The following is a 19,492-nucleotide window of genomic DNA, read 5'->3' on the forward strand; positions in this document are numbered from 1 at the left end:
ATTTGCAAAATTGCTTTCTCAATTTTTGAGGACTTCTGAATGCCTGTGTATCAACTGTGATGTTCATCCATGTAAGTTGCAGTGTTGAAACATCAGCTTGTTCTGCATATACTAATGTACAAGAAATGGTATTGATTCAGAAAATAAGGAGTGATACAAGTCATAAGGATTGATAGCTTCCATAAAACCCTCATTGTCAAGGAAGTGGAACAACACTTCCTTCATGTCCTGGATTAAATTGACTGGCTTTCCCTGGGTCAAGCAAAATGAATAGCAATGACAAGAATTTGTGTCAACAATTGTGAGTGGGGAGGTGATGCAATCAATAGAAGGGTCTGATGGTAAAATGTAAGTCTGCTCAGATGCTTATGTGCAAAACTGGCTGGTATGGTTGAATTGCTCCACAGCTACCTGATGGAGGAGCAGCACTCCAAAAGCTAGTACTTCCAAATAAACTTGTTGGACTATAACCTGGTGTTGGGTGATTTTAACTTGGTATGATTGAACACTTAGAAGATTTCAAGTTGTTTTCTTTCCGCGTTTTCATTAAGATAGTTAGTCATGAATTTGGCATGCTGGGCTCTTCTGAGCCCCCTGTCTGTCTTAGAAGGTACTGCGCATCTGTCCCCTGCAAGCATACATTAAGTACATTGAAGGTGGTAGCACTGAAAATTATGATGGATCTCCAACATTAGTGGATCTTAAGGAGTTAATTGCAATAGTTGCCCACTTCCGATGTGCCCATAGGAAGTCACGCGAGAAGGCACAACTGATTGCTGACCAAATGCTACTCATCCATGCTGCTTAAAAACTAAACTGCCTGGATGGGTGAGGCTCGAACAACAATCAAGAAGTTTGACACCATTCTGGCAAAGCAGGCCACTTGACCGACATCATATCTACAAGCATCCACTCTCCCCTCCTCCAATGGTCAATAGCAGCGGTGTATACCATATAAAGATGCACTGCAAAAACTTTCCAAGGCTCCTTAGACAGCACCTTCCAAACCCAAGATCACTACCATCTAGAAGGACAAGGGCAGAAAGGTACATAGGAAAAGACATATAGGATACTTTTATTAGCTGAGTAAAGGGTTTAAGAGCAGGGAAGTCTGCTGGAACTGTATAAAAGGTTGGTTGTGCCCCAACTAGAGTATCATGTGCAGTTCTGGAATCGACATTGTAGTAGGGATATGATAGTACTAGTCAGGGTGCAGAGGAGAATTTAGATATACACTCGAGATGTTAAGGCATACAAAATTCACTGGCTTATCCTGTTTCCCTCTATCTGGCTTCACATTGCTTCTCCTAATCCACCAACATCCTGATTTCATGTGGCCTACTTTATTGCAGTGAAAACCGGAACTTTCTAATTTCTCTGTCCCCTTCAAAGATTCACTTTTTACCTATGGTAAGCTATCCTTATGATCTTCACCACGATCCACCTTTCCCTTACCATGTGAGGATTTCTCTTTTGCCCAATTTCTATCCCTCACAGATTGAAATTGATTCTTGAAGCCAAACTTTGCTTTATGGGCCAACCCATAATCATTAGCTTGGTCTTAATCACCTTTTGTAAATTCGCCAAGCTCACTTCTTCCATCTTTATATGGTACATACCGCTGCTACTGACCATTGGAGGAGGGGGGAGTGGATGCTTGTAGATATGATGTCGATCTTCCTCTAACTCAAGCTGTTTCATTTTCAATTGAATTTTTCCACCTCTAAAGATTCTGATGCTGTTTTCAGCAAATGTAAATGCAGAGCTATTGCTGTAATTATCTTGCCTTTCCTCATGGAAGGAGACAGCTCCAACTCCAGCTTGTCTGCTAATTCCTTTAGCTTGGTCTTAATCACCTTTTGTAAAACCCCCAAGCTCACTTCTTCCACCACCAGAAAACTCTTGGTGCCTGAAAGAGCCATTGCTATCTCAAGCACAGTTTAAACCAACCAAATTCAACATCAGAACAAAAGACACTGGCACCTAACACGTGCTACCTTCGAATCCAACAACTCTAATCCCAATTTGGCACTACAGAACAATTCCTGGACAAGCCCCCATTCTGTTATTGACCGGGCCAGACCCCCACAAAGCATTTTAAGAAGGTAGCCCAGACCTTAACTTTGCTTAATTTGTTTTAATCAGGCGTAATGTGTATTTTCCAGGAGAAAATCAGCCAGTCAAACCACTTAGTTTTAATCAAACCAGAATTTATTTACAAGATTACTGAATGAAACACAGGCAACAGAAAACAGAATACTGAATAACTTAACCTATCTGAAAACCCAACTGATCACCCCAACTTAATGATGCTGTTTCAAATACTTGCAACAATCTCCATAAACACCCCTTGACACAAAAGGTAAAATCAACCACAAGTTCTTAGAGGATAGAAGTCAGACAGAGAGAGAGTACCACCCTGGATCTGCTTCTGTGGGTCCAGCAGCCTTTCTTCACACTACTGCTAAAAACAAAATCCAGAGAAAAGCTGAACTTGGAGAACTAGTCACTCCCCTTTCATTGTGTAAGTTTTTTAAAGTCCTCTGTCTGAAGCAAGTCTCTGTTAGCTATTATTAAATTGGCCCTAAAATCCTACACCCCAGACTTTTCAGAGTCTGTGTTGTTTACAACCCCTCTTGGGGAAAAAAAAAGGATAGAATAACCTTGTTAAAGAGCAGCTTCATCACAAGGCTATGGGCCAAGTGCTGGAAAATGGGATTAGAATAGTGTGGTTGTTTTTGACTAGCACGGATTTGATGGCCAAAAGGCCTTTTTCAGTGCTGTTGGCATCTGATGCTCTGAATTTTTGATAACTATAAGGAGGTTGAGGGTCAGTGAGTGGAAAGAACAAACTTAAAGGGGGATGAAGAATAAAAGGTTAATTGTACCAATACCCGAACAATAGCCCCTGCATAAACATATGTGCACGGCATTATGACGTTACAGCACATCGGTCCTGACACAAGAAGATACTGGATCGGCCTCTTTGTGTTTATGGTTAAAGGCACCTATTGTTGAAGTTTTGCATTCGCCATGTTTTTGCCTCTCATGTGAAAGGATATGAGCAAAGGTTAAACAAGTTGGGACTCCAATCATTGGAATTTAGTGAGACGTGATCTCAGTGAGGCATATAGGATTCTTAAGGGGTTTGACAGGATAAATACTGAGAAGATGTTTTCTCTCATGGGAATTCTAAGACCAGATGGCATAGTCTCTGAATAAATAGGTGCCATTTTAGCAGTGGGATGAGGAGGAACAACTTCTCCGAGAATGTTGAGGGTCTTCTGAACTCATTGCCAAAGACAGCTGTGAGTGCAGAGACTTTGTGTATATTTAAGGCTGAGATAGATAGATCTTTGGTCATAGGGAGTCAGGGGTTAGGAGGTAAGGAAAGGAAAGTGGATATGAGGAATATCAGATCTACCATGATCCCACTGAATGGTGGAGCAGGCTCAAGGGGCAAAACTTTCTACTCCTGTTCCTATTTCTTATGGTCTTAAGCTGCTAAAAGCTCTCACCAATAATCCTACAAGCAGTAATACATTATCACACCAAATGAGATCTAACATCTAATATTAACTTATTTTTAGTTATTGTAGATTATTTTAATGTTATTATCATTTTGTTTTTTTTTAAAACAGGGTGTTAGAAGAAGCAGAATCTGTACCGCAAACAAACGCGACAATGCTTCAATCACAGTCTCAGGTTAGAATCAGGTTCCTGACCTATTTACCTTTGGTTAAAAATAAACACTGCTTGGTCTGTTTACAAAAGCCTGACTGGGAGGATGCCAATGTGTGACTTGTTCCTTTGTCTCTACCAATAAATTCCTGTTAACTAGTTGCTGAATCATGCATGACAACAGCCAAAGGTGATTCCTTCCTCTAGAGAAAGTATCTGCCTCCTGTGACAGCACAGTTCAAAAGGGGTACTCACTGAATCTCTCAGAATTGTCAGTTAAAACTCATGATGTGCTTGTGCTACCCTCAACTAAACTAAGATTTGAATTATCATTGTCAAAAATAGTAAGTAATAGTGAAACATTCTTGTTTAATTTTTTAAAAATGTGACTTCATGGTAGTAGACAGAGGGTGGTGATGGAGGTTGTTTGTGTGGCTGGAGCCCAACGTTTGGTTGTGTAACACAGGATCAGTGCTGGGTTACCTGTGGCTTGTCACTTATAAATGATGTCGATGTGAATATCGACAGAATGTTAAGTAAGCTTGTGGATGACATGGAAATTAGCTGCGTGGATGACAGTCACGAAAAAGCTCTTGGATTCCAGGAGTGTATAAAAGGAATGGTCAGATGGCTGCTCAGTGAGAGATGGAATTTAACCCTGAAAAGTGTGAGATGGTGCTCATTGGAAGAAGCAACAAAACAAGGGAGTAGAAATCTCAGAAGATAAAAGCCTGAGGAGAGGAGCGATCAGTTGGAGCAGCGGCGGCAGTGGGAGAGGAGAGAAGAGAAGTGTACCTGGGGATGAATGGGGGAGAGGGACTGGAGTGAACTTGGGGGTGAACAGGGGAGAGAAGTGAAGCTGGGGGTGAATGGAGGGAGATGTGTGAAGATGGCCATAATCAGACGAAGAGGAGTGAAGGTGAGGGTGAATGGCTGCACTGGGAGCTGAATCCAGAGGCAGAACTCTTGAGGTGACAGCAGCATTCAATAAGTGACAAGGCAAATGGATTAGCAGCTTAGGAATCAGGTCGAGAGATTGTCTCCCTCCTGGTATTACTCAATCCGAGTGCAAAGTCCTTGTTTTTTGTAGTTTCTGGTTTATTAGGAATAGGGAACAAGAGAAATCTGATTTGGTAAATATTAGGTTAGATTCAGCAATTGGTTCCCACTTTTTTGTTTATAATTGGTAAGGTTCACAATGGCAGGAGAATTCAGCTGCATAGAATGCTCCGCTTGCAATATGTGGGAAATCAGGAACACATCCAGTCTCCATGGTGACTATGTATGCAGGAAGCCAGTTCAGCTGCAGCCCCTGTTTTGCCACACGAATCACCCGGAACTGCTGCTAGACTCACTATGGAGCATCCATGATGTTGAGGATGTAGTAGATGGCACACTTGGTGAGCCAGTCACACCACAAGTAAGCGTGATCACACCACAGGTAAGAGCAACACAGGCAGAAGTGTTGGGTGACCAACAGGAAGGCTGATAAACATGGGCAGGCAATGCAGGAGTTTTGAGTATTGTGACCTCTCAGGGGAAAACAGCAAGAGGCAGGTGTATAGCACCATGGTTGGCTCTGCTGCACAGCAGCAGGAGGGGAATCAGGTTGGGAGAGCTTTAGGGACCTTGATTGTAAAGGGTACTGACAGGCAGTTTTGTGGTACATTGCCTCCTTGGTGCCAGGGTCAAGGACATCTCAGAGCGCCTGCAGAGCTTTCTGAAGGAAGGTGAACAGATGGCAATCATAGTATGTGTCGGTATTTATGACATGGGTAAAAAAAGAAATGAGGTCCAGCCATGAGAATATAGTGAGTTAGGTAGTAGATTAAAAGAAACCCTATTAATGTTATAACCTCCAGGTTTCTTCCAGAGCTACGCAATACTGAAGATAGGAATAGGAAGATAGGTCAGATGAATGTGTGGTGAAAGGTTTGGTGCAGGAGGGAGGGCTTTAGAATTTTGGATTGCTGGGATAACTTCTGGAGTAGTTGGGTCATGTATAAACTGAAAGAATTGAACTTCCAATGGAATGGATTTGATATCGAATGTCAAAAGAATGCTAGGACAGTCCACTGGGTAGAGAAGACATGGGCAGAATAAGGCATATTGGAGGTCTGGAAAGTGAACTGGCATCCACTTTAATGCAAGAAGTTTGATTGGTAAGGTGGATGAACTTAGAGCACTGATCAACATATGGGAATGTGATATTGCAATCATTGAGAAATAGTTGAAGGAAGGACAGGGCTGACAGCTCAACATTCCAAGTTTTAGAAGTTTCAGGGTGATAGTGGGAAAGTAGGAGGGGTGGGGGCAATGTATTATTGATAAATGAATCCTTCACTACACACTGAAGGAGGATGCTGTAGAATGGTCTTCAAATGAGACTATCTGAGCAGAGCTTAGAAACAAGGAAGGGGCTATTACGTTTCTGGGATGATACTACAGGTCTCCCAACAGTTAGAGGGAGCTAGAGGAGCAGATCGCAGAAAGGTGTGAGGGAAACAGGGTTACAACTCCAGCGACCTTCAATTTTTCTAACATTAACTGGCTTGCCTTAGTGCGAAAAGATCAGATTGGATGGAATTTCTTAGTATATCTTTTGTACCAGTACGTAGCTAGTCCTTCTAGAGATGCACCAGCGCTAGACCTAATCCTAGGGATTGAACCTGGTCAAGTTGTCTTGCAGGATGTGGGACGTAAGGGTCAACACTAGTGTCTCTGCTGACTTTGCCTGCGAGAAGTGCACCTAACTCCAGCTCCTCACAGACTGAGTTAGGGAACTGGAGCTGGAGCTGGATGAACTTTGGATCATTTGGGAGGCTGAGGGGGTGATAGAGAGGAGTTATAGGGAGGTAGTCACACCTAAGTTACATGATAAGGGTAGCTGGGTGACCATCAGGAGAGGGAAAGGGAATTGGCAGACAGTGCAGGGACACCCTGTGGCTACTGCACTCAATAATAAGTACACCATTTTGGATACTGTTGTGGACGACAACCTACCGGGGAAAGCTACAGTGGCCAGGTTTCTGGCACTGTGCTGGTTCTGTGGCTCAGAAGGGAAGAGAGGAGAAGAGGTGAGCGATCGTGATAGGAGATTCAATGGCGAGAGGAACAGACAGGAGATTCTGTGGTCACGAATGAGACTCCTGGATGGTATATTGCCTCCTGGCTGCCAGGGTCAGGGATGTCTCGGATCGAGTCTACAGGATTCTTAAGGGGAAGGGAGATCAACCAGAAGTCATGGCACACAACAGTACCAATGACATAGGAAAAGGGAGGGGGACCTGAAAAGAGAATTTAGGGAGTTAGGTTGGAAGTTGGAAGGCTGGACGAGCAGAGTAGAAATCTCAGGATTGCTACTGATGCCACAGACTTATAAGGCTAGGAATAGAGAATGAGTTCAGATGAACACGTGGCTGCAGGACTGGTGTAGGAGGGAGAGCTTTGGCTATATGGATCATTGGGATACCTTCCTGGGAAGGTGGGACCTCCACAAGAAGGATGGGCTGCACCTAAATTGGAGGGGCACCAATATTCTGGGCAGGAGATTTGCTGGAGCTGTTCAGGAGGGTTTAAGTTAGATTGGCAGGGGGATGGAAGCCAGAGATACGGATCAGATGATGGAGTAGGTAGTGAACAGACAGATACAGCATGCAGAGAATCTGTGAGGATGGATAGGCACTTGATAGGGCAAAGGTGCAATCAGTGTGATGGGTTGAAGTGCATCTATTTTAATGCATAACGTATCAAAAATAAGGGTGATGAACTTAGAGCATGGATCAGTATTTGGAACTGGGATGTTGTGACCATTACGGTGACTTGGACATAACAGGGGCAGGAATGGTTGTTGAATGTTCCAGGGTTTAGATGTTTCAAAAGGAATGGGGTGGAGGTAAAAGAGGTGGGGGAGTGGCATTGCTAATCAGGGAGAGTATCACAGTTGCAGAGATGGAGATCATCAAGGACGGTTTGTCTACAGAATCGGTATGGGTGGAAGTCAGAAACAGGAAAGGAGCAGTCACTTTATTGGGAGTTTTCAACAGACCCCCCCCCCCCCCCCCCCCCCCCCCCCGCTCTCCCCCAATAGCAACAGAGAAGCAGATTGGGAGGCAGAGATTGGAAAGGTACAGAAGTAACAGGGTTGTTGTCATGGATGACTTTAACTTACCTAATAATGATTGGAACCTCCTTAGTTCAAATAGTTTGGATGGACCAGTTTTTGTTGGGTGTGTCCAGGAAGGATTCCTGACTCAATATGTAGATAGGCTGACTGGAAGGGAGGCCATATTGGATTTGGTGCTTGACAATGAACCAGGCCAGGTGTCAGATCTCTCAGTGGGAGAGCATTTCAGTGATAGTGATCACAATTCCCTGACATTTACTATAGTCATGGAGAGTGATAAGAGCAGATGGTATGGGAAAGTATTTAATTGGGGTAGGGGGAATTACAATGCAGCAACTGGGGCACCTAAATTGGGAACATCTCAGGGAAATGCAAGACAGAAATATGGAGATTGTTAGGAAGCAGTTGTTAGTAGTGCTGGATAAGTTTGTTCTAATGAGGCAGGGAAGGGATGGTAGGTTGAAAGAACGATGGGTGACAAGAGATATGGAATGTCTAGTCAAGAGGAAGAAGGACACTTACTTAAAGTTGAGGAGTCAAGGATCAGACAGGGCTCTAGAGGGTTACAAAGTAGCCAGGAAGGGACTGAAGAATGGACTTTGGAAAGCTCAAAGGGGGCATGAAAAAGTTTTCGCAGGTAGAATTAAGTAAAACCCTAAGGCATTCTACACTTGTGAGGAACAAGAGGATGGCTAAAGGGAGGTAGGGCCGATCAGAGATTGTGGAGGGAAATTGCACCTGGAGTTAAAACTTGCACCTTGGCGTTTCTGAGGACAGCATGAAACAGACTGATGTGCTTGAATAGGTTGATATTAAGAAGGAGGAAGTGCTGAAAATGTTTGGGTTGGTTTTTTGCACCAGAGGTTTGGAGGGGACCTGATAAAAATGTAAAGATTGAAGGGCCTGGATAGGATGGATAGTTGGAGGGTCAATAATAAGAAGGCATACTTTTAAGGTGAAAGGCCGGAGGTTACAGGGGACTTGAGGACCCTCTTTTACACAGAGGGTCATGGGGCAGGAATGCACTGCCTGGAAAAGTACTTGAGGCGGCAAACCTCATAACCTTTAAGAAGTTAAAAATCACACAACACCAGGTTATAGTCCAACAGATTTAATTGGAAGCACACTAGCTTTCGGAGCGACACTCCTTCATCAGGTGATTGTCGCTCCGAAAGCTAGTGTGCTTCCAATTAAACCTGTTGGACTATAATCTGATGTTGTGTGATTTTTAACTTTGTACACCCCAGTCCAACACCGGCATCTCCAAATCATAATCTTTAAGAAGTACTTGAATGACTACTTCAATTATGATTACATTCAACACTATAGAGGAGAAAGTGAGGACTGCAGATGCTGGAGATCAGAGCTGAAAATGTGTTGCTGGAAAAGCGCAGCAGGTCAGGCAGCATCCAAGGAACAGGAAAATCGACATTTCGGGCTTCCTGAAGAAGGGCTGATGCCCGAAACGTCGATTCTCCTGTTCCTTGGATGCTGCCTGACCTGCTGCGCTTTTCCAGCAACACATTTTCGATTCAAAACTATAGGCCTATTACTGAAAAGTGAGACTCATGCAGACTTAGTGTATTTTTGACAGCCTCTTCTATACTGTATGATTCTATGGTTTGAAATATATGTTTGAAACTCCAGGGAAGGGTGGAGACTTGATGAACCGTGTGGATTTTTAAAATGTATGTATATTGCTGAATTCTGAAGATTAAAAATCAAAAGAGAGCTTTTATTCTGGCAAGTTTTCATATGTATATGTGCCTTGCTTAAATTTGGATGCTTTCATCCATTCATTCTCTTTGCATTATTTTCTAGACATTACTGCAGTGGCTGTGCCTTGGTCAGTCTAACTATACTGAGATTATTGGTTGGCTGATTTTCAATTTATAGATACGACTTACTAGAACTGACAGTGGACTGCAAAACCAATAATACAGTTGCAAATTTAAGAAGCTAAAAGCGTTATTGCAGGTGCAAATGGCGAAATTGTTTTATCTAAATTTCATTCTGATGTAATTTTTTTCTCTATATTCTCCCCAAACATAGGCAACAGGAAACAGATATAATCCAAAGGATGAAGTAAGGACAAGGGAAGGTACTCAACATTTTTCAATACTTTTGTTAGAGAAATTTCAGAAGCCTTTCATTTCTTTGCTTAAGTGTTTTCATGTAAGTCCATTTTGTTGTACAAATATATTGCTTAAAAATATGTAAATATGAAAGAGTTGAGTTTCATCTCTCACTTCCATAAGCATTTCAGGTATTCCTTCATTGAACATCATCTATTTACCATTGGGACCCGATATCAAATATTTTCAAGCTGCACAAGTGATCAGAATTTCTAGGAATAAAAGTTGTATTTCCAAATGTTTTTAACCATAATGGTGTAATTTTGATTTCAGTTCTGTAAATAGAGCCTCCATGAACTGGCATTTATAATGTATTCAGCTCATTCCAGCCTTTTATTCCAGTGTTATGTGGGTCTATTTTTCTGTTATCAAAATTAAGAAATCATGTTTGTTATATTAGATGGCAGGAATGAATACACTGATGTTAATTTCCCAGAATCTAGACATAAGAACAAACTTCATACAAAAGTGGCTGTAAATTATAGGCACTGAACATTGAGTTAAACAGTCAACCTCAAATTTAGCTGCTTAATGATTTTGTATATGCCAACCCATAAGTTTTTATACCCCTTTGTTCTTCTCAATGAGTCATTAAACTGACACTTTGGCCATAAACGAGTTAGAAAGATTTCATTGCACTAAACAAAGGTGAGTGGTTTCTTTAATCAGGTCGATTCTATAAAATTTTGCACTGAATAGAAAGCCAGTCAACAATGGCTATAGAATACAGCACTAAATTTAGAAACTATTTCAGTGGTTTTCCAGTGAGACTCATAAATCCAAACACCTTTTTAGAACCTGAGGCTGGAAGTCTCAGTTGGGCTGCTTCTATTCCATTTGTGTTACTTTGGTGGAAGTGTGGCAAGAATCACATTTACATGTGTCTCAACAAAACAAGAACAGTTCTGACAAATTTCTAGTCATAGAATCTGAAGTTCACAGGCAACTGCTTGGTCATCATACCTGTACTGGCACTCTGAAAGAGCTAACCACTACTTTTGGAACAGTTTTAAGGATAAGATCACTTCAATTATCCTATTTTTCAGCTGGGAGCTGCAAAGCTTGGAGGAGGTTTGTTGCTGCAACTCACACATGCACTTTTATCAAGCATAGCTTCCCCTCTAGGAGTGCTAGAGCTTTGTGTTTCCTCTTTTAGCATCAATCTGTGTGTGTTTTTGTGTCACTTTTTTTGATAATTTATTAAACTGTCATACAATCGATGTATATGCAGTAAATGTATAAAACAAGCCCAAATGGTGGATTTTTGTTTGGGCTTGGAAAAACCTCGCCTTTTTTGCACCTTCTGACATGTACACTGGACACGCGTGACTGTATTTGTGAGTTATATCTTTTCTCATACACTGCAAACCCAACGTCTGTACGTATTTTGTGAGCTAAAATGGAGGATTTGAGGCATGTGGGTACAGCTGTGGGCTATCCAGCAGCCCAACTCCAACATTGTTTGAGGGCCACCTAAAGCTCACTCCCTGACCCACAACCATGCCATCCAATGTCCTCTCTGAGGCCTCATACTGCCCATGCTTCCTCTTCTCCATGCAATCCATTTGCCACCTCAGAACCCCAATGTCACCCCAAGCCTTCTCTTATATGTGACTCTGTAACCCCTTATACTTGTTATGCCAATTCCATGCCTCCCCTCAGATCTCCTATGATCCCTCAGATTAATTCCACCCAAGCCACCTCCACCAAATATTCTCCACAGCCATTTACCCAGCATCCACGATATACAGTCCTCAGGACCCAGGCAATAGCAATGGCAATAATTTCAAAATGATTGCAAAAAACTGAAATCTCTACCAATCTAATTAATTCAGCTCACTATGATTCACAGTACCACCATATATAAAAAAAGAACTCATTGTGGAGAAGCAAGAAACCACATTAAAGATATGTTATTACTGCTTGTTAAAACTGTCAATCATTCTTTAAGCCACTGAGCTGAAAACATTAATCACTTTTGAAACAAAATCAAGCATTTACAATAGCTACAGCCATGATTACAAAAGATTCCAGCTATGTTACCTGAAACATATAGAATGGGTATCTGAAGGAAACTGGTAGATTGCTGTCTCAACTCTAGCTTCCTATATGCTCCGCATAACTCTTAATTTTCTTGCTGACAGAAACAAAATTCTGGAAGCTGCTGGAAATCTGAAACAAATACACAAAAAACTGGGTGAAACTCAGCAGGTCTGGCAGCACCTTTAACTCTTTTTCTCTCTCTCTACAGATTCTGCCGGATCTGCTGAGGTCATGTCTATTCTGATTTCAAACTAAAAAATATTGAGTTTATTTTTAACCTTTAAAAACTGGAGCAGTCAGTCAGTTTAAATCACAGGACAAAGCATGACAGCAGGAGCTGACAAGAACTTTTTTGTTCTTTGTACATTATGGTACTTTTGGCCATTGGGAAAAAACATTATCTATCATGATAACAATTACACAGTGTTGATAAAAGGTTACTTTGTAGGGCATATCCCTATTATGAATCATGGCATTCATCTCTGTTCTATCACACATCTATTTTACAATGCAAAATATGGTTATGAAATTTGAAGATGTGAATACATTTTCATTTAACTATCATAATGTTCCCATCTCCTTAGCAGGTTAATCAGAACCCATTCCATGGAACTTTCTTTTTGTTTTTGGGTTTCCAAGTCCTACATCAGCAGGTGGCACGGTGGCTCAGTGGTTAGCACCGCTGCCTCACAGCGCCAGGGACGTGGGTTCGATTCCAGCCTTGGGTGACTGTCCATGTGGAGTTTGTACATTCTGCTCGTGTTTGCATGGGCTTCCTCCAGGTGCTCCAGTTTCCTCCCACACTCCAAACCAAAGATCAGGTCAGGTGAATTGGCTATGCTAAATTGTCATAGCGTTAGGTGCATGAGTCGGGGTAAATGTAGGGGAACGGGTCTGGTGGGTTACTCTTCAGAGGGTCAGTGTGGACTTGCTGGGCCAAACGGCCTGTTTCCACACTGTAGGGAATCTAAGCTAATCATCACCCTCTGAAAATGGTGTGTGCAGGATGTCTTAATTTTCCTGTGCCTTTCAATCTATGATCTATGTATGTTCACGCATCAAACCTTCTCAACCTGTGAAAAGGTCATATGAAAATGGTGCAGTCAGGCAGGCAGCAGAAAATTATTTTTCATTTGAGGGAATTGAAGTATAATATTTTGCATCAGTTTCTGCCTCTACTCAAAGACAGAAATTTGTTCCGATATTAAAATTATTGGTACTAAACAATTAACGATGAATCCACTTCTAATATGATAATCCCCAGTTGCAATCTCAGAAATTATACTGGAGATGTGCCCACACTCCTCTTCTTTTTAGTTTCTGGAGGAGCTTGTGATGTCAGCACATGAATAAGGTTAATTTAGTTAGCCTGTTCCCAATATTTACCAACAATGGGCTTCGACAGCCTCCTATGCCATGGAGAAACTGAATTATCCTTCCAGAAAAGCACCAACAACTTCTGAGGCTGGTACTTACTGATAGGGTAAAACCATAAGATTCACCTCAACTGTTTCAGTTAACTGACCACTCTTCATATACAGATCTGTCTGAACTCAGTGTGTACTCACCCCCCACAAACCCCCACTATACTCCCCAAAACAGGAAATTCTCTACACTTGACTACCTAGGAACATAGAAATATGGAAATATAGGAATTAAGAGCAGGATTGGCTTATTCAGCCATTCAATTCTAGTCCACCATTCAATTAGCTCATGGTTGATTGATTGCTGTCTCAACTCTACCTTGCTGCCTGTTCCTCATAACCCATAATTTCATTGCCTATCAATGTATCTAACCTGCATGGACAGGTGTTGGACAGGTTGGGACTATATGCACTGGAGAAGCACAGCAGGTCAGGCAGCATCAGAGGAGCAGGAAAATCAATGTTTCAGATAAAAGCCCTTCATCAGGAATAGAGGCAGGTAGCCTCCAGGATGGAGAGATAAATGGGGAGGGTGGGGCTGGGGAGAAGGTAGCAAAGAGTACAATAGGTGAATGGGGGTGGGGATGGAAGTGATAGGTCAGAGAGGAGGGTGGAGCGGATAGGTGGGAAGGGAGAGTAGTAGGTAGGACAGGTCATGAGGACTTGGAACTGGGGTAAGGTAGGGGGAGGGGAAATGAGGAAACTGGAGGCTTCCTGCCTTTATTCATGATGAAGGGCTTTTGTCTGAAACATCGATTTTTCTGCTCCTCGGATGCTGCCTGACCTGCTGTGCTTTTCCAGCACCACTCTAATCTAAGCTCTGGTTTCCAGTATCTGCAGCCCTCACTTTTGCCTACTATATGCACTGGAATTTAGAAGCATGATTGGAATAGCGTAGAAACCTACAAAAAATTAACTAAACCAGACAGATAAATGCAGAAAAGATGCTCTGGGGAGTCCAGAACTAGGGGTCAATAATAAAGTTACAGAGAGGCCATTTAGGACTGAGAGGAGGAGAAATTTCTCAAGCCAGGGTGTGGTCACCCTGTGGAATTCTCTGCCAAAGGAAGTGGTTGAGGTCACAACGTTGAATGTTTTCAAGAAGGAGTTAGATATCGTACTCAAGGTTAAAGGGATCAAAAGATATGGGGAGAAAACAGGAACACGATACTGAGTTGAATGATCAGCCATGATCACTTTGAATAACGGAGCAGGCTTCAGGGGCTGAACAGTCTATTTCTGCTCCTATTCTCTGTGAATCTATGTTTATCAATGAGAATAAATGCAATGAACCAGCCACCATGCTTTCTGAGGGAGAAAATTCCATACACTAACTATCTTCAGAGTGGAAAAAGAAATTTTAATCTCCGTCATAAAAAGAAAGACATTCTCAAATGGAGTCTCTGAGTTTGAGTAGTTGCCACAAGAGGAAATATCAACCCAGCATTTACTTTGTGTGGTCCATCCAGATCATTATCACTTGTCTGAAAAAGAATAGATGACTGCTCCATCCTTACCAGGATAATATAAAACTCCCAGAAATTGATTGTGATTTAGGCTTAATAAAGCCTCTACTGTTTCTGTAAGGTGCTGCAGCTTTCCTGCTAGACTTATGGTTGGAGGAGGCAAGAAACCCAAAGAAATTTACCTTGTTTGTGAAAAGGAGCTATCTGTGGACTTCATATTGTCATTGCAGTAACTAGCAGCTCATCGACAGCTTAATAAAAATAATAGTTAAGCACTAAAAATGAACACCTTGCATTAAAGTGAAATTCTAATTTGTAGTACAATGCTACTATGACAAATCAGATTTGAAATTCAGTAAGAAGTTGAAGAAGACGTGGACAGCGAGTAATTGTAATGAAAAAATTTGCACATAATCTTTAAGAACAGAATATTATGTTCTTGTTCATGAATCATAGATGATTCTGTCTGGCAAATGTAACGTCACCTAAATAGCAATCTTCCTACTGCTCAATTCAAAATAGCACATGTAATGTTAATGTGAGAACTTCTCATTAAAAATACATCTATTTCATAACAAACATGATGGATGGTGCATTAAGGCTAATGTTGATGAATTATGCTTGAAAATTATTTTTCAATCCTGCTACTTCTAACATCTGGCATCTCATTTTTGTTTTTATTAATGCATCTATTGTGATTCACACTGTAGAAAACTAAGGAAGAAACTGATTTAAAAAGTTTGGTTTTGGTTATAATTGGGCTATAAAGTGTTGTTCATAGGAAAGCAGTCTCAAAACTGTGTAAAATTGTTGTTTAATTGTATTGGTTCCCAGCCTATTCAAATAGCTGAAAGAGAGAGCGCAAATCCTAAAGGGATTTATTTGTATTAATATCAACATGCACAGTGATTCTGAAATACCTTTCTTTGCTCTTTTTTTAATGGCGTGGACAGTCTACAGCATACATTAAATCTGGTGCACAGTGGGATTAGGATACATTGCCACTTGTGGAGAAGAGGTGACCAGGATTGCACAGTGAAGCTGTTGAGCTGAATGTATAAAATACATAAAATAAAAGGCCAGAATTTTCCTTTTCTTGGTTTGATATGAGCAATGGCAAGAGAGATGGTACTGTATTATGATTCCAGCTGATGTTACTATTGAACAGAATGGCCTGTTTCCACACTGTATGGAATCTAATCCGATCTAATAACAGAATGAAATCTGGCTTGATAAACTTTTTTTGTTTGATTTATTTAATGTAGTGGCCTTTTACTGGATCATAAGCAGTTGCAGATTTGATTTTAACAATTAAGCAGAAGGGAATTAACTAAAACCAATGAAAAAAACAAACTGAACAATTGAAATATAACAGAGGTTGAAAGATTTTAATACGCATGGGGAAAGAAAATCCCATCTACTCCCCAACACCATCAGTTTGCAGTTAATCAAAATCCAGAGAAACTTTCTTTCCCTGTCTAACCTGTAGGTTCGACTTAATTGCTTTTTTTGTGAGCTAAGGCCTTTTGACTCCTCCCACAGCTGACAGCTGAGCCTTGCTCTAACCAAGTATTTATGGTCTGGAAATTTCACAAGTTATACTCTTTCTTATTTTCTTACCTGCCCTGAAAAATCTCCTTTTCGAGGAGAGACTACACTTGCTTCTGACCCAGTCAGGTTTGGTTTCAACTGAACCCAAAAGCTTTAGAACTAACTTCTTAAAAACTTGCTCATCGTAGATACTGCTGCAAGTTTTCTTTTTCTTATCGTAAACCCCCACATTATAAACAGACTTTCATTAACACTCTAGGTTTTGTTGCAGTCACTTGGTCCTTACTACATAATGGTTTAAGCAGTAATTTTGGGAAAAAAGGTACAGTTAATTTTAAACCCACCCACAAAAATAATATGCAACTAATTTAAAATCCAAACCGTAATGAAACTGATATTAAAATATCTCACTCATGCACCTTTTATCACATTGGGAAAACTTAATAAACAAGCAATCAGAATCTCCATGTTGAGAACATTGTTTTGCAATTTTCCCCTCAACTCTGCTCACTAGGAATATATAGATTCTGGATGAAAGGCATTTGCCCAAAATGTTGACTTTCCTGCGCCTTGGATGCTACCTGACCTGCTGTGCTTTTCCAGCACCACTCTAATCTTGGCTCTGATCTCCAGCATCTGCAGTCCTCACTTTCGCTTATATATAAGTAGACACTTGGACATTAAGGCTTATCCATGCAGATTAACCTGTTTACTAAATCCCCAGTTTGGTGCCTTGTCAGCACATGTATTTTTCAAACTGGAATAACTATATTAGGAGATTTAACAAAATTGGCTATCCAGACCCCTGCCTGAAACAGTCGTTGGGCTTTTGCGGATGCAGGTAGGAACTGAATGCCTGTTTTAGGCCCGTAGTTCAAGATTATTTTGCCCTGAGCTTTTCATGAAAATTGGATATTTATATCACTTGAGAGCTAAGATTTTATGCATTTACTTATTTTATCCCACATTCTGCAAAAATCCAGTAGCTCTGACCAGTGACCTGATCAAAGATATTCTCCATCCGACATCACACTGAAACACTGCCTCTGCCACCATTTCACAATTATCACCATTCTTGCCCTCTATCCTAAATATTTCCTTTCCCCAAACCACACCCCCCCATCCCAGATCCCTCTCCTTCATCAATACCATTCCTGATGTCAATTTCTGAGAGCCTATGCAAAGATTGCAGTTGGCTGACCTTCTATTTCTGTTTGTTAGAGGGCTGTTTTTAGCTTGCAGTCTCCAAGGCCATCATTGGTGATGCCATGGGCATCATTACCCAGGCACAGGACATGTATTCTGCAAGTTCAATAAAGAGCACACCCAATTTACTACTCCCTGATTAAATTCCAAAATAAAATTGGTCATTTGGAAATAAAGGATGATTCCATGATTCAATCTTCTCAACTGGAATTAACTCTTGAAAGTCTGGAGTCTTGAGAATTGTGGATATGCATTTCATGATTTTCTAACTATTAAAATGTGATTTCTGAAGATTTTCTTCCCATATGCATGGAATCCTTCCTAGTCATGTTTATCATGAATTGAAGATTGATTGCGTTGTAAACCACACTCTGTGTCAACCATTTTTTTATCAGAACACAGTGGTGAAGGATTAATATAACTTGTAATACAATGAACCTGTTGTACAGATACTGCTGGGAGCTGCCATTATTTTGTGCAGAGATTGATTTTTATGCTACAAGGTACTGGCAAAAGAAATTTTATTTTTATCACCCCTGTGCAATTCTGAGCTTCTCAAGTCTGGGCATTAACAAGGTCTCAATGGTCCTGAAAAAGCCATTATTATGTCTAACTTTGAGAAAGAAATTTTGGGATGGCAATAACTCAAATCAGTACCAAAAACAGAAAAGGAAAATTATTTTCTGTAATTGCTCCACTTTTTTTGTGAAGCTTGCACACTCTGAAAAATATGCCACTCATTATAGAAATTGAGTTGTAATTTGATGCATTGGCTTTAGTTTAAAATGGCATTTTAAACACTCCTGTTTGAAATATAAATCTTGAATAGGTCGATGCAGAGACAGATTTGACTGAAACCTATCTCTCTATTGATTTACCATGTGTTGTGGTATTAAGTACTGTCAGTCTGATAAGACTTTCATGATTTCAAACGGTTTGCAACTTTGGTCATCAAAATCAGAGAAAAACACATTCTATTAGTTAATCGTGAGTTCAGGGTTATACAGCATAAGAGTGCTATTCGGTCAGATATTATCTACGTCCTACATAATGGTTGTCTGGTTGCCAGATATGAGTTTCTAATCAACTTTCAATTCTTCCCATTATTCTAATTCTTGAGTGTTTATTGCTTACCATCTGCATTCAGCTGATTGAGTTTAAACGGCATTTTTTCTTTTGATAAAAATTGAAGAGTATTGTCAAACCCAGAAAAATGGCAAGTGAATAGAAAGAGTAAATTTGGAAAAAGAATTGTCTCCAAGGCCAAGGAGAGTGTGATATTGTGGGACATGAGATTGCAGATTGTATTAGGGTATAATTCTGTAGCTACCAATGAGGGAATAGTTCCTCATGAATGCCCAGTCTTGAGTTGCTCGATAAGTTTGGAACCTATCCCCAACTGAGCACAGTGGTCATACCACACAAGGCAATAGAGGATCTCCTCGATGCAATGATGGGACTTTGTCTCCACAAGGACTGTGCAGTGGTCCTCCCACTGATATTATCATGCACCAGGCAGATTGGTGAGGATGATGCCAATTATGTTTTAACCTCTTATTGGTTCCTTACAACCTAGCACAGCCTAGTCTAGCAGCAATGTCCTTCAGGACTGGACCAACTTCATCCCTTCGAGGAGAAAGTGAGGGCTGCAGATGCTGGAGATCAGAGCTGAAAATGTGTTGCTGGAAAAGCGCAGCAGGTCAGGCAGCAGCCAAGGAGCAGGAGAATCGAGGTTTCGGGCTTATGCCTTGGATGCTGCCTGACCTGCTGTGCTTTTCCAGCAACACATTTTCAACTTTATCCCTTGTTGAGTTACCAAGCCACTCTTGGTAATTAGCCATAAGTTTCCTAAATGATGTT

General features: G+C 41.0%; 1 protein-coding gene across 1 annotated transcript in view; it reads left to right on the forward strand.

Moving 5' to 3' along the window:
- Window positions 1-19,492, forward strand: part of LOC140461359 (synaptotagmin-like protein 2) — a 275,584-nt gene that overhangs the window by 143,454 nt on the left and 112,638 nt on the right. Inside the window, exons 5-6 of the mRNA XM_072555915.1 lie at window positions 3,642-3,705; window positions 9,860-9,908. Coding sequence (XP_072412016.1) covers window positions 3,642-3,705; window positions 9,860-9,908 — 113 coding nt within the window. The remainder of the gene's footprint in view (window positions 1-3,641; window positions 3,706-9,859; window positions 9,909-19,492) is intronic.

This window comes from Chiloscyllium punctatum, chromosome 3, assembly GCF_047496795.1.
Source record: "Chiloscyllium punctatum isolate Juve2018m chromosome 3, sChiPun1.3, whole genome shotgun sequence".
Taxonomy (NCBI): Eukaryota; Metazoa; Chordata; class Chondrichthyes; order Orectolobiformes; family Hemiscylliidae; genus Chiloscyllium; species Chiloscyllium punctatum.